We start from the raw sequence: 14,623 nt of genomic DNA on the forward strand, positions 1-14,623 counted from the left end.
TTGATCCCCCCCCCCTTTTCCCCATCAGTTCATGGGTCTTTTCCATGCAGAATCAAGTTGGAATTGGGCCTGGAGCCTCTCAGAAATCACCAGCCATGAGTTCTTTAATGATGTCACGTGCTGAACGTCACGCGTGCGCGTCGGCCACGCGTGCGCGTCATCTGAGTTTTGTGAGCCACGCGTACGCGTCAGGCATGCATACGCGTCGGTGGGATTTTTGCCAATCCACACAAATGCGTTATCTTTTGCGCGCCAGTCCTAGCAATATGCTTCCACGCGTGCGCGTTGAGGCCAATCCTCCAAAGCTTCCTTTCTATCTTCTAGATCATTCTTGCCCTATAAATCTTGAATTCATTCAACAAACACATCACGGCATCGAATGGTAATAGAAGAAGATTAAAATATAGCATTTTTAAGGTCAAAAAAGCATGTTTTCAACCATGAATCAAAATTAGGAAGGAAACACAAAACCATGCAATTTATATGAATAAGTGCGGAAAATATTGACAAAACTCCCCAAATTCTACACAAGATAAACCACAAAATTGGGGTTTATCAACGAGACAATAGCATCCGGTGGTAAGAGTGTGTGACTCACTCTCCTGAGAAGAAGTAGGCGAGGCCTCTGACAAACAATAAAAAACCGAATCAGAAATGCGTAAACCTATAAAACTATAAGAATTTCAACGTAAAACATTCTACCGACAAACGTATACATAACGAATTAATTTGACTTATAAGCAAACTATTTTAACAAATAATTACAAACATTTAAATTATAAATTTATTTAAATAAAAAATTTACTTAAATAATAAAAGTATTTAGTAAAATAATTAAGGGTTAAGTACGATTTTGGTCCCTAAGGTAGGAGTTACAAATTTTTATCGTCCCTGGCCTTTTTTGCCTATAAAATGGTCTCTAAGGTTTAACTTAGTTTTAAAATCGTCATTTTTACTAAATTTTAATTTTTATTACTAAATTACCCCTAATAAAAAATATAAAATAAAAAAGAAAGAAAACGCGTAAAGGGGAAGGGGGGGGGGAAGGAAAAACGCGTTAAGGGAGAAGGGGGGTTTAGGGAAGAAGAGGGGGAAGGGAGGGGGAAGGGAAGGGGAAGGGTCCTCTTCGCCGCCGCCACCGCTCCTCGTCATTTGGTCCTCATCGTTGCCGCTGGATCTTACTGCCAGATCTCGCCGCTGCTCCTCTTCCTGGCTTGACGTCGACACCAGCAGATCCGCGAGGGTGGATGTCGCGCGCCGCTCGTCGTTTCTACTCCTCCTCCTCGCTCGATGGCTAGTCATCGCTGCTTCTCACCGGTTTCTGGTTTCTTTTGGTTTCTGATTTCTGGTTTCTTCTAGTTCTGCTGCTTCTGCTTCTGATTATCAATTCTTCTGGTTTCTTCTATTTTTTCTTATGATTCCATTATCCATGTTGTTGTTGTTCTTTTATTTGTTGTTATTGTTCTTCTAATTCCATTATCCATTATTTTTTCCGAGTTCTGAGTTCTGGGTTCTTGTTTTTTTGAGTTTTGGATTTTGAGTTTTGATGATGATGATGATTTTCTGAGTTCTGAGTTTATGTTGTTATTCTTTTGTTGTTGTTGTTGTTGTTCTTCTTCTTCTGATTCTATTATCCATTATTGTTGTTGTTCTTTGCTTCTGGTTGTTGTTGTTTCATTGGTGTTGCTTCTGTTCAGCTTCAGCTTCTGGTTCAACTTCTGCTTCTGGTTGATTTTGGGGAAGAAGGGGGAAGGGTATTTTTGGCCGAATGACGATTTTAAAACTAAGTTAAACCTTAGGGACTATTTTGTAAGAAAACAAAAGTCGGGGATGAAAAAGATTTTCAACCCCTATCTTAGGGACCAAAATTGTACTTAATCCAATAATTAATTTAAACGTCTGTATAATATAATGCAAATGAAAATATCTCGTAAGATAATTAATAACTAAACTAATAAACATCTATTTTATTTAATATAAATAAAATTATTTAATTAAATAGTGAATAACAAAATTTATTTCGCAATTCCTTCATAAATTAGATTAAGTGAAACCATTTATTTAAATAACTAACAAGTACACCATAAACTTGATAACTTGGTTTAAGTAACAAAATATTAAAAAAAAACTATTTACTTAAATATTTAGTAAATAGAAACATAAACATTTTGCTACTTAATTAAGTTTATTAGAAATTTTAATAACCCAAATTAATAACTAAATTAATAAACATATACTTAATAATTACTTAGATTAAAGAAAATTCAACTTAAACACATATTTAACTAATATATCTATTTTAAAGTAGCCTAACATCATATCTAGCATTTAAATCATTCCTAATTATATATTTATTCGCTTAACATATACAACATACTATTTTTATAAAAGTAAAAGTATGGCAACATGCTTTAACATAAACATAAAATGAAAAACAACACCAATTTTAAAGTCAGTTGCTCTTATACAATGTGCCAAGTTGCGTTCAATCTGTTAATTTCTACATCGTGATTATTAGCACGCACCATGTTCTTTAAGTAATTCTATGATTTAAAAAAACGATAAAAGTGAGAGAAAAGATCAAGAAATAGAGATGAAAAGCCCTTAATGGTAGCTGTGGATGAAATGTTTATATATAGGCCTCTTCCACTCTTATCTGGTTTATAATATAAACGAGATAAGATTATTCCTATTTCGTTTAGGTTGTAGTGTTTTACACAATAAGTGTGTACAAACGTAATACAGCCACGTCGTCTCATGTTTTATCTCGTCTATAATGTAAACGAAACACGTGTAATTTTATCTTATTTATACTGTAATGAGATAAGAAATTTGATGTATTTTAGTCAAGATATTATAAATTATTTATTTTAATAAATAAAATATTTATTTATTTAAAAAATTTATGCAATTTATTTTAATTTTCATCAAATATTAGTAACTATAAAAGAAGCAAACGAAATATCAAAAAATTATTTTGTTGTTTACCATAAATAACAAAAATTATAGAAGCAATTTTTTAATCGGTACAACCTTTATTATAAGAGTACTCTTTATTGAAAGATTTATTATAAGAGTACTTGCTTATTAAAGGATGTACAAAGCTGTATGTCAATATGTCATAAACACATCACCGCCCAATAGAAACTTAGTCAACAACATATGTTATGTCATGCTACTTTGAAATATAAAATTCCAATGAGAAAAAATAAAATAAAATAAAAGAAGAAGAATACATGCACCTTTTTATTTTTTTTGCAATATAAATATAAGAGACATATTTGGCTAAGATTTTGAGATGTCATGTAAACAAATGTTACTAATATGACAATATCAATGTAAAATTGTAAAGAGTGTATTGTATTATATTGTTTCAGAGAAAAAATATTAAATGCTCTCTTAATAATTACTTCGAACAATAACGAGATTTTTATATATAAAAAATATTATTTTCAATTGTTAAATTTTATTTCTGTGACAATAAATAATTTATTTGTTAGTATTTTTTTGGTATTAATAAAATTAACTTACATATTATATTAAACGGTTAATTTATCTGTTAAGAATAATTTTTAAAAAAAAAAATTTTATTGTCTTTTAAAAAATAATTGTTAGTTTTTATTTTTTTTATATATTTTTTTAAATATATTGAATAAATTTACTGTGTAAAATTAAAAAATATTAATAATTTTAAAATTTTTTTATTTATAAAAATTAAATGAAAGAGATATTAATAATTAACTAATCTCACAAAATTAATTATCAAGAGTCAAAATAATTTTTTTTTTGAAACCTCGTCATTTTTTTTAAAAAAAATATCAGAATTGGAATGTAATATTCATCTATTATTTTATTATATTTGAGTTAAGAAAAAAAAAATCTAAATTAATATATGTTTTAAAATTATACTTTATTACATCAATTAAATCTTTGTTGAGAATAAAATGTTGGACCCACAATTTTTGTTAATAATCTTGTCATCGGAATCTCCACAAGTCTTCATTAGAAGTTGGAATAATCCTAATTCGTATAATATCCCATCTTTTTAAGCTAAGTATCTCATTATCACAAATCAATAACCAAATTTGTCGACATTACTATAACTATAAGGGTGAGCTTAGTATATGGTTATGAAAATGTGGGTGAGATTTAGGAGTTAGTTTTAGTGCAATAACCCGATATTTTAATAATGATGTACTTTTCTAATAAATTATTTTATGTGCAATTTTTGTTTATGACCAATATATAAGTTATTAATAAATACATATTACAGGTATATATCAAAATATATCTTTTATGATCATTAACAAATATACATGGATTGAGAAACACAATAATATATATATATATATATATATAAAATCTACACCAATTCTAAATAATACTTATTAATGTTTTTTTAGTAGATTCAGAATAGATATGCTAATATATTATTAATATATTAAAAGATACCGTTTACTTTTAATCTTCTCTAATATATATTTGTATTTCTAAGATGAAACAAACTCTTAAACCAAAGGAAAAAGTCCTATAAAAGGGCTACAAAATTTATACATAGAAATAGGATGAGTGATATATTTTAACAATATAATTTTTAGTATTTTTTAAAATTATGAGAGGTATATAAATATTCGATTTGTGTTTAAAAAATTAAAAAAATTTAAAGTATATAAATCGGACTGTCTGATTTGTGTACTTCAAATTTTTTTAATTTTTTAAACATAAATCGGACGATCCAATTTTTGTACTTTTTAACAATTAGATAGTCTGATTTATATTTCCTAAATTAAATCATCTCATATTTTAAAAAAAATATCGTAATAGATTACCATTAAAAAAAATACCATTGTTAATCTAATATTAAAAATAAAAATGTGCAATAAAAGCAGGGAAATCTGGTTGCCTTTTGAAGTATGAAGAATGTTGTATGATATGTTACATTACATCATGATATATGTAAACGCATCCATCCCATGCAGCACGTACCATCATTCATTCATTCATAGATTCATTCATTCATTCATTCATTACATAGCCATCTGATTTTGATCTCACTGAGGCCCACGCCATCTCTCTTTTCTATCTATCTATTCTGATTTCTGCATAACACAGAACAATTCCATCCTCTCCAAAATTCCTTCTTTTTCGGATACAACAAAAACAACACAACGATTCTTCCCAGCTTCCCCTCATTCCTCCACTCTCTTCAAAAGGGTAACTTTAATTGCTCTTTGATTCTTCAATCACCCAAAAAGTGTTCATTTTTATCAGAAAAATTTTATGGGGTTTATTTAATTTGTCTATTTGTTGTGAAATCTTTCGTGCTTTTTCGTTTCTTTTGCTTTCTCGGTTTAAATGTGAAAACTTTGTGTCTTGATTTGCGCCTGGATTGTTGCAAGTGGTTGTGATTTTCCTTTTTTTTTTCTTTTTATGATGGGGTTTTCTCTATTTTGTGTTTCAGAAAGGATCCAAAATTTTTGGGTTTTGTTTCTATTCATGTGAAGGTTCCTTTTGAGCTGCGGAGTCTAAGGTATGCCCATTCTCTCTCTCTCTCTCTCTCTCTCTCTCTCTGTAAATTGTGATTGAAGTTTGTTGATTGATTTTTTGCTCTTATGTATCTGAGGGTAAAAGGGGTAGTCAGAAAAATGAAGAGATAATATAGTGATTTGCGTCTGATGTAATTCTGAGCAACTTATGGTCGTATTTCAAGTTTGTTCTAGGCAGTATTTTAACTTTTGGAGGATATAATGAAATAGAATGACCCAAGATTCTTGCTTTTGTATGGTTTGTTTTTGTTCCCTACAACAATAAAGTGAATTCAGGCATGTGGATTGTGGTTTTTGTGGTTTTTTCTTAGTTATTAATTACTTTAATGGTTATTGTTTTGTGCAATTATAATTAACCGGTTTTGGTGTCACTTATAGGTGACTTCTAGTTTTGAGATGGACAGTGGGAATAAGGTAGATAATGGTTTTCAGCATTTGTTGAATGGGACTATCGAAGACACGCTGCAGAGTGAGTTGGAAAGGATACTGCAAGAGCAGCGCAATCAGCAGTTTATCAATCGAGAAAGGGATCTAAACATTTATCGAAGTGGAAGCGCACCCCCGACTGTAGAGGGATCATTAAGTGCTTTTGGTAGTCTAAGGAACTCTGATTTTGGGGCAATAAATAGTAGGAGTGGTAACAATAATGGGTTTTTGACTGAAGATGAGATTCGTTCGCATCCAGCGTATCTTTCTTATTATTACTCGCATGAGAGTATAAATCCTAGGTTACCTCCACCACTGTTGTCGAAAGAAGATTGGCGTGTTACACAAAGGTTTCAGGTTGGAGGATCTCCATATGATGGATTTGGGGATTGGAGGAAGAAGATGGTTGCAAATGGTGATAGTTCATCGCTGTTTTCGATGCAACCAGGATTTCCTGTGCAACAAGCAGAGAATGATTTGATGGAATTGAGGAAAGCCAGTTTGCAAAATTCCTCTAGGCAGGGTTCAGCTCAGTTGCTGGACCGCCATATGGATTTGGCTAGAATAGGGGCCGGAGCTGGTGTTGGTGGAAGGAGAACACCTATTGCTGATATTCTTCAGGTAATTGATTAATTCCAATCCCAATTGCATGTGTATTTTGGTTCTAGGTGAGACATTTTCAGTGCATTCGACTTTGAGGTGTCATTTTTACTTGCAACTATGATTCAGTTGCATAATTGGTCTTTACATGCTCTTGCCTTATCCTTCGATTTCTGACAATGGGCTTGTTTGGGTGAGCTTTTGAGAAAAGATCTTTTTTCGAGTTATCTTTCTTTAAAAGATCTTATAGAGAAGTAAAAGTAATTTTATGTTTGGATATCTCATGTAAAAAGGTCTTTTTATCTATCAATTATGTTTGGGTATAACAATATAAAAGTACTTTTTTTGTTTATTTATTACACGAAAAACATCTTTTTTTTAAGGAAAAACTCAAAAAAGATCTTTTAAAAAAAGATGTAAATTACAGCTTCTCAAAAAAGATCTTTTTTTTATTTTACTAGTGCTTTTACTTTTACTACTAGAAAATTGCCAAACACGTTAAAAAATAAAAAAAAGATCTTTTTTTAACAAAATAATGACGCCCAAACATACACAATATCCTTGACCTTCCAGTAAGGTGAAACTGTTTGTCACTTCCATAATTTATGGCTTGTGTTTGTGAGTGTTTTAAATTTTAATGTAAAGAAAAAAAAGAAGTGCTACGAAAAGCTGTGTTGCTATTTTTTAGTGTTCAATCATCAGCATTTTGTTATGCTTATAACTGAATTTAGTGTTTTACCAGGAAGGACTTGATCAACCTACTTCTTTGTCTAGCAATATGTCACGTGCAGTGAGTCACAATACATTTGGCGATATTTTGGATTCAAATGGCATTGTTGATCGTGAGTCTTTGGAGGGCTTGCGTTCTTCAGCTTCCACTCCTGGTTTGATTGGTCTTCAAACTCACGGTGTCAATGGTACTCATAGTTTTTCATCTGCTGTGGGTTCTTCTTTGTCTAGAGTTACAACCCCTGAACCACAGGTTATTGGGAGACCGCTTGGATCCGGTGTTCCTCCATTGGGTGGTAAAGTTTTCTCTGTTGAGAAAAGTGTTAATGGCTTGGGGACCCATATTGGTCATTCTTCTAGTATGACTGATATTGCCGATATAGCGTCTTCATTATCAGGGTTAAGTTTGTCTGCTGCTAGGCACGCGGAGCAAGAGAATCTTTTAAAAGCTAAGCTACAAATGGAAGTTGATAATCATTCCAATGTTCTGTTAAATGCACAGAACAATGTTAGTTTGGCCAGACATAATGGGCTAGTAGCAAACTTTAACACATTTGGTTCAAATGATCAAATCAATCTACTGAAAAAAACAGCTTCTTTTGCCAGTTTGCGCTCGAAAGTGCACTCTAGTGGAAATATGACAAGTTTGCCAAATATAGACTACACTGGCCATGTTACTGCCTCATATCCTGTAAACTCGAAATCAAATGCTGTATACAATAATCAACTTGAAACAGGTCTCTCTCTCTCTCTCTCTGTGTGTGTGTGTGTATGTGTGTGTGTGTGTGTGTGTGTGTGTTGAAATTTAATTTAAGCCGGTGTAATTTAGCCTTGTTAATTAGCATTAACAGTTCAGTGTTTCGGTTCCAGCTTTGAGGAGTTGCAGAGATGGACAAAGTTTAGAGGCACTGGCAAATCAGATTGGTGTTGACCTTCATTGTACAAATATGGATCCGCGCTTAATACAATGCTTGCAGCAAAGTTCTGATTACTCAATGCATGGGGTGAGTGGTTCCAGTGATCCTTCTCAAATGAGGAACTTTTCTGATACCTCAAATGGAGAATTAGAGGGATTTCGGAAAGCATATCTTGATTCACTTCTAGCTCAGCAAAAGCAACAATATGAACTCCCACTCCTGAGCAAATCCGGGCTTATGAATCCTAGGTTCTATGGCAGTCAGCCATATGGTATTGGGATGCCATATACAGGGAAACAGCTTGCAAGTTCCTCACTTACTTCCCTTGGATCTGGAAATCCATTGTTTGAGAATGAACGTTTATCTCGCTTGAATTCTATGATTAGAAGCTCAATGGGAGGTTCTAGTGGCTCATGGCCTGCTGATATTGGCAATAACATGGACGGAAGATTTCCTTCGTCCTTACTGGATGAGTTCAAGAACAACAAGGCTAGAACTTTTGAACTTCTAGACATTGTTGATCATGTGGTTCACTTTAGGTATGAATGTTGCACCTGAATTGTTGTTCCTAATCATATAACGCTCTGTTAGTCTGAATTATAATCTCTTACATAATGCAGTACCGATCAGTATGGCAGCCGATTTATTCAGCAGAAACTAGAAACAGCTTCGGTAGAGGAGAAGACCAAGATATTTCCCGAGATCATTCCTCATGCTCGTACCTTGATGACTGATGTCTTTGGAAATTACGTTATACAAAAAGTACAATTAACTTCTAATATTGAATATCGAGTACCGTCATGAATATGTTCCTTTGGTTTGGTTGTTCATTCTATTTTATCGTGCTTGACATTGCAGTTTTTCGAGCATGGTACGGAAGATCAAAGAAAGGAATTAGCCAGCCAGCTTACAGGTTATGTTTTACCTCTTAGCCTGCAAATGTATGGCTGCAGAGTGATTCAGAAGGTGCCTTTCAAGCCTTAAATTCTCATATTTCCTATTCATATGCTTTATCTAAGTCTAGTTTCCCCATTTTTTGTATAAGATATGTGCTGGTTCAATATTTCACATTGTCAAGTTGTATCACATCAATCTTACATGGTCCTTTGGTGTATAATTGGTAATCGCTATGATTTGAGAAGGAAGTTGAAGTTCCTATGTGGTTTGCAGTGAATATTGGTATTTATTGTTACATGGAAATAGTTTAAAGAACCGAGCCCCCAACCCGAACGGTTTCGTTCTGTTTATTGTTTGCTCTTTAGATGTGCCAGATAAATCAGTGTATTCTTTCAAATCTCAGCTAAATTTGTTAACAGGCCTTGGAGGTTGTTGATGTAGAGCAGCAGACTCAAATGGTTTCAGAACTCGACGGTGCAATAATGAAATGTGTACGGGATCAAAATGGAAACCACGTTATTCAGAAGTGTATAGAGTGTGTCCCTCAAGATAGAATTCAGTTTATTGTCTCATCTTTCTATGGTCAAGTTGTTGCACTTTCTACTCATCCCTACGGTTGCCGTGTTATTCAGGTCAGAAAATTGCACGTGGTATTTTATGTTTTATTGAGCTAGTGATGAGCTTTTCTATTTTATAATCGTATTGAACATGTGGATGTTAACAGAGGGTTCTAGAACATTGTGATGCTCTAAATACACAACAAATTATAATGGATGAAATCATGCAATCTGTATGCACTTTAGCACAGGATCAATATGGAAATTATGTTATTCAGGTACGAAGCATTCAACAATGTGTTTGTTCGATTAGAGATTATTTTGAATACACATCAGCAGGCTGTGTTGTTATCTTTTTGAGTACTTTATCTTATGCATATTACTTAATTGTTGTGTACTTTATCTTCATTTTGTTACTTCTAAATACCATGCTTCTCTCTTGAAGCATATCCTCGAACATGGTAAACCAGATGAAAGGACAGCTATTATTAGCAAGCTTGCAGGACAAATTGTTAAAATGAGTCAACAAAAGTTTGCTTCTAATGTTATTGAGAAGTGCTTGGCTTTCGGTAGTCCTGAAGAACGCCAGATTTTGGTGAATGAAATGCTTGGTAACTCTGATGAGAATGAGCCATTACAGGTTTGGCCCCTTTCATCTCATTAATTAAATCTATAAATAAATATGATAGAATTAAAATGATCAAATCAGAGGCACTTCCTGAGTTGGATTATGACAATGAAATCGCAGGCTATGATGAAGGATCCTTTTGGTAATTATGTTGTTCAAAAAGTGCTCGAGACTTGCGATGATCGAAGTCTTGAGCTGATTCTTTCTCGCATCAAGGTTCACTTAAATGCTCTGAAGCAGTATACCTACGGCAAGCACATAGTTTCCCGCGTGGAGAAGCTCATAACCACTGGAGGTAAAGAATTCAGTTACTACTTTTTGTGAATTGTTCAGGAAGCAATGGAATTTCTAATAATTCGATTGGCCTCATTTGCAGAAAGGCGCATAGGGTTGTTAGCCTAATCTACTAGCTCCTCCTCAAGCATCATAATTGAAGTCTTGATGACAAATCGTCCTCCTCCTCGCGCCACCACATAAATCCGTTGTACAGCTAACATGGATGTTAGCCTAATTTACTAGCTCCTCCTCAAGCATCATAATTGAAGTCTTGATAACAAATCGTCCTCCTCCTCGCGCCACCGCATAAATCCGTTGTACAGCTAACATGGATGTTAATATATCCCTAAGTTTTGATTAAGTATTGGAGGGACAATTGAATAAATTAATTTTTCTTACTATGGTTTGGTTTTGTTACTATTAACTCCATAAAGAGAGTTGAGTTAGGATGCAAAGATTAGGGTGATGGCAATGTGTCTTTTTTTTCTTTTCCAGTGTACATGAAAATCCATTGTTCTGTAAAGCAAATCAATGGTAAAAGATTCATTGCAATAACTGGAGTCTGTAGTTGAGACTCTCAACTTCAACTTTAAATGTGTAAATAATACTGCTTCTCGGCTGATATTGTCTTTTTATCTCTGGCTTCTGTCTTTTAACTGCATTTATTCATTTGTGTAATGTGTTTAGACTATGGATTTAAATTGTTCAGAGCTATAAATACAATAAATTAGGAGTAGAAAGTCTTAATGAAAGAAACATGAGTTTTCTAAATCTTAAATACATTCGTTGAGAGATCTAAATTTTTTAGGTCAAATTATTCTGGTAGTCTTTGTAATTTTTTTAAATTTGTAACTAGGACTTTACATTTAAAAATTTTTTATTTAGATTCCTACATCACTTTTTAGATTTGTAATTAGATCTTTTTTATCTTTAGCATATTTAAAACTAGTTAAATGTTTTTGGAATAACAATGAAACTTATAACTGTGTGAAGATCTCATTAAAATTTTTTATAAATTTGGTAAAATTATAGGTATTAACAGAATAATTTAATCAATTTTTTACTTGTGTTATTCTTTTAGCTCAAACCTTTGATGAGGTGCTTAACGTACTTTTGACAAAAATCTAAAGTTATTTGACCCAAAAGAAAAGTATTTTGTGTATGCATAAATATAAGTTTAGATCTATAAGGTAGCATTAGGAAGAGAGATTGAAACTGAAAGATTGAGACTGAAAAATAGATATTGAAATAAGTCTCAGTATTGTGTTTATTGTTTAGTATAAAGTGAGAGATAGAGATTGAAATAAAAATAAAGTTCTAATTTAATTTGCACAAAAGAATAAAGTTGAAATTAATTAATTCAAATGTGGTATTTTAAGTATAAAATGTTATTAAAGTTTTCGGAAAAGCTCTGCATACAAGCCCTAATGGCTTGTATGCTTTACAAGTTCATTAAACAATAAGATCAAAATACGCGCTGCTTCAGGTACGTTGATTACACGCGCTATATAACATCGCGCGTATATCTAACTACCAGATTTAAAATATTTCTTTCCCTTTTCGTTTTCGTTATTTTGAGATTTCGTTCTTCTTCTTCTCCCGCGTTTACCCTCCTTCTTCTCCATTGTTCTTTTCTTCTCCTTTTCTCACTAGCATCTTCTTCGTTTAGGTTACCTTTGTCTCTCTCTGCAACTCGAGCTTCGTTTTCTATTTTTGATTTGTTGTTTTCCGAAATCAAAGTTTGATCTCGTTTTGAAGATAATGGATCATTCAACCTCAGATTGTCATCTGAATGCAGGCGAAGTGGATTATGAGTCAGAATCTAACGAAGTCCCTGAGGTTTGATTTACATAGGATTAGTATGAAATTTCTTTCAGTAATTTGTATAACATTGTGTAGTTGAAAAATTGCTGAACATTGACTGTGAAAGTAACACGTTTACCTGAATCTGTCGATTCAATGTATTAGTTGTGATTAATTACCTGGAATTTGTAGCAGACGTTCGGGTGTAGATCAATTCTTGTTTGGGTGTATTTTAGCTAGAAGTGTGGGTGTATCTACACTTTACTGGTTTTTTGTTATTTTAATTTACTTGTTGTTGTTCAGCTGTATTATAACAGACATGATTAGGTGTGTTTTTAGTTTTTGAGATGGTGTATATCTGCATGCTGTGTATTTACAGTTTATGGCTTTAAAAGTCATTCTGTAGTTGAGTTGTTGCGGTTCGGGTGTATCGTATTAGACATGATTGGGTGTATTTGAATCATATCTATGGGTGTATTTACAGTTCTGACACGGTGTATTTTGCAGCCTCTCTCAGTTGTTGATGACGAGCTTGTTCCAAAGGTCGGAATGACCTTTACCACCCTTGAAGATGCTGGAAAATTTTACAGGAACTACGCCAAGGCTGCAGGTTTCTCTACAAGAGTTCGGTGCACAAATAGGAAGGGAAACGAGATTAAGAACCAACTGATTACATGTAGCAGAGAGGGAAAATGGAAATCTAAAATATCTCCGACCGAGAAGACCAATCCGACAGCCGGTCTAAACTGTCCTGCAAGAATTTATATACACACATTGAAGGATGTCGGTGCTTGGATCATTTCAAAGGTTGTGCTGGATCATTCACACCCCTGCTGTCCAAGCAAAGCAGAGATGCTCAAACAGCACAGGGAACTAAGCATGTCCATTCGTCGTACGATAGAGAATAACGAGGAGGCCGGTATCAGACCAAGCAAAACCTACCAATCATTTGTTGCGGCTGCCGGGGGTCACCGCGAGTTAAATTTTATCGAAAAGGACGTGAGGAATTACATTACCAGGGAAGTGCGGAATGTTTCCGAACAAGAAGATGCAAAGGAATTCGGGAAATATTTCTTAAGAATGAAAGAGAAGAATCCGAATTTCTTTTTTGAGCTCCAACTCGAAGAGGATCAATCGATTAAGCTGGCTTTTTGGGCCGATGCAAGAAGCAGAGCCGCCTTTGAGTATTTCGGAGACGTCATTTCATTCGACACCACCTACAATACAAACAGGTAACAAACTGTCCCTGTTTATGATGCCAAATTAATTTATTTTTACGAATCCGCAGTAGAGGTGTATATTGGCTGTTTCATTGGGTGTATGCGAAGCATTTGTTAGGGTGTAGCTAATGATTTTGCATTCTGGACCATGGTAATTTGTTTCAGGTATAATTTGGTCTGTGGTTCTTTTGTCGGGGTGAATCACCACGGTCAATTAACACTTCTCGGATGCTCTTTGATGAAGAACGAAGAAATTGAATCATTCAAATGGTTATTTCAAAGCTGGCTTCGTTGCATGGGAGGAAACGCTCCGAAAGGGTTTCTCACCGATCAGTGCGCATCCATGAAAAGGGCTTTAGAGGCCTGTATGCCAACAACAGTTCACCGCTGGTGCATTTGGCACATCATGAAGAAGATTCCAAGCAAATTAAACGGGTACAAGGGACATGCCGATATCGAACAAGAAATGAGCCAAGTTGTTTGGAACTCTCACAGCAAAGACTCATTCGATAGGAATTGGAACGATTTTCTGCTGAATTTTGGTCTTGGGGACAACAAGTGGCTTTCAGGTAATGTCTTTTTAAAATCTGCATCAGAGGTGTAAATTGCATGTTTTTTCGGGTGTATTTATAGACTGTCTTTGGGTGTATTATGCAGATCTGTACGAAGACCGTCACATATGGGTTCCTATCTATCTGGATCACCATTTCTGGGCAGGGATGAGAAGCACACAAAGGAGCGAGAGCATGCATTCATTTTTTAACAAGTATATCACCCGGAACAGCTCGCTTATTCAGTTCGTCAAACAATATGATAATTGCCTCGGAAGCAGGGAGCAAGCAGAGAGAGAATCAGATGCTGCAGATTTTCATACGGTTATACCGTGTGCAACCAAATCCTGCATTGAAGCTCAGTTTCAAGATGCGTACACTCACGCAAAGTTTAGGGAAGTCCAAGCGCAATTCAGAGGAAAGGCGAATTGCATCACCAGACTAAAGAATTCCGCTCTAGGCTATTCAGTATA

General features: G+C 34.1%; 1 protein-coding gene across 1 annotated transcript; it reads left to right on the top strand.

Moving 5' to 3' along the window:
* Positions 1-4,908: 4,908 nt before the first annotated feature.
* On the top strand, positions 4,909-11,202 carry PUM4 (pumilio 4). The gene is made up of 12 exons (XM_016320181.3): positions 4,909-5,214; positions 5,462-5,530; positions 5,925-6,593; positions 7,315-8,038; positions 8,172-8,757; positions 8,839-8,980; positions 9,077-9,184; positions 9,535-9,747; positions 9,840-9,950; positions 10,118-10,312; positions 10,421-10,595; positions 10,677-11,202. Exons 3-12 carry the CDS (start codon positions 5,943-5,945, stop codon positions 10,700-10,702), a joined length of 2,931 nt encoding a protein of 976 aa, XP_016175667.1. The 5' UTR covers positions 4,909-5,214; positions 5,462-5,530; positions 5,925-5,942; the 3' UTR covers positions 10,703-11,202.
* The last annotated feature ends 3,421 nt before the right edge of the window (positions 11,203-14,623 follow it).

Source organism: Arachis ipaensis, chromosome B9 (genome assembly GCF_059453495.1).
Source record: "Arachis ipaensis isolate K30076 ecotype BB chromosome B9, ASM5945349v1, whole genome shotgun sequence".
NCBI lineage: Eukaryota > Viridiplantae > Streptophyta > Magnoliopsida > Fabales > Fabaceae > Arachis > Arachis ipaensis.

Excerpts from the sequence above, each read along its gene's own strand:
- PUM4 (XM_016320181.3), top strand. The coding sequence starts at position 5,943 with ATGGACAGTGGGAATAAGGTAGATAATGGTTTTCAGCATTTGTTGAAT. Across the intron at positions 6,594-7,314 it reads CTATTGCTGATATTCTTCAG|GAAGGACTTGATCAACCTAC; the intron begins GTAATTGATTAA and ends GTGTTTTACCAG. Across the intron at positions 8,039-8,171 it reads CAATAATCAACTTGAAACAG|CTTTGAGGAGTTGCAGAGAT; the intron begins GTCTCTCTCTCT and ends TTTCGGTTCCAG.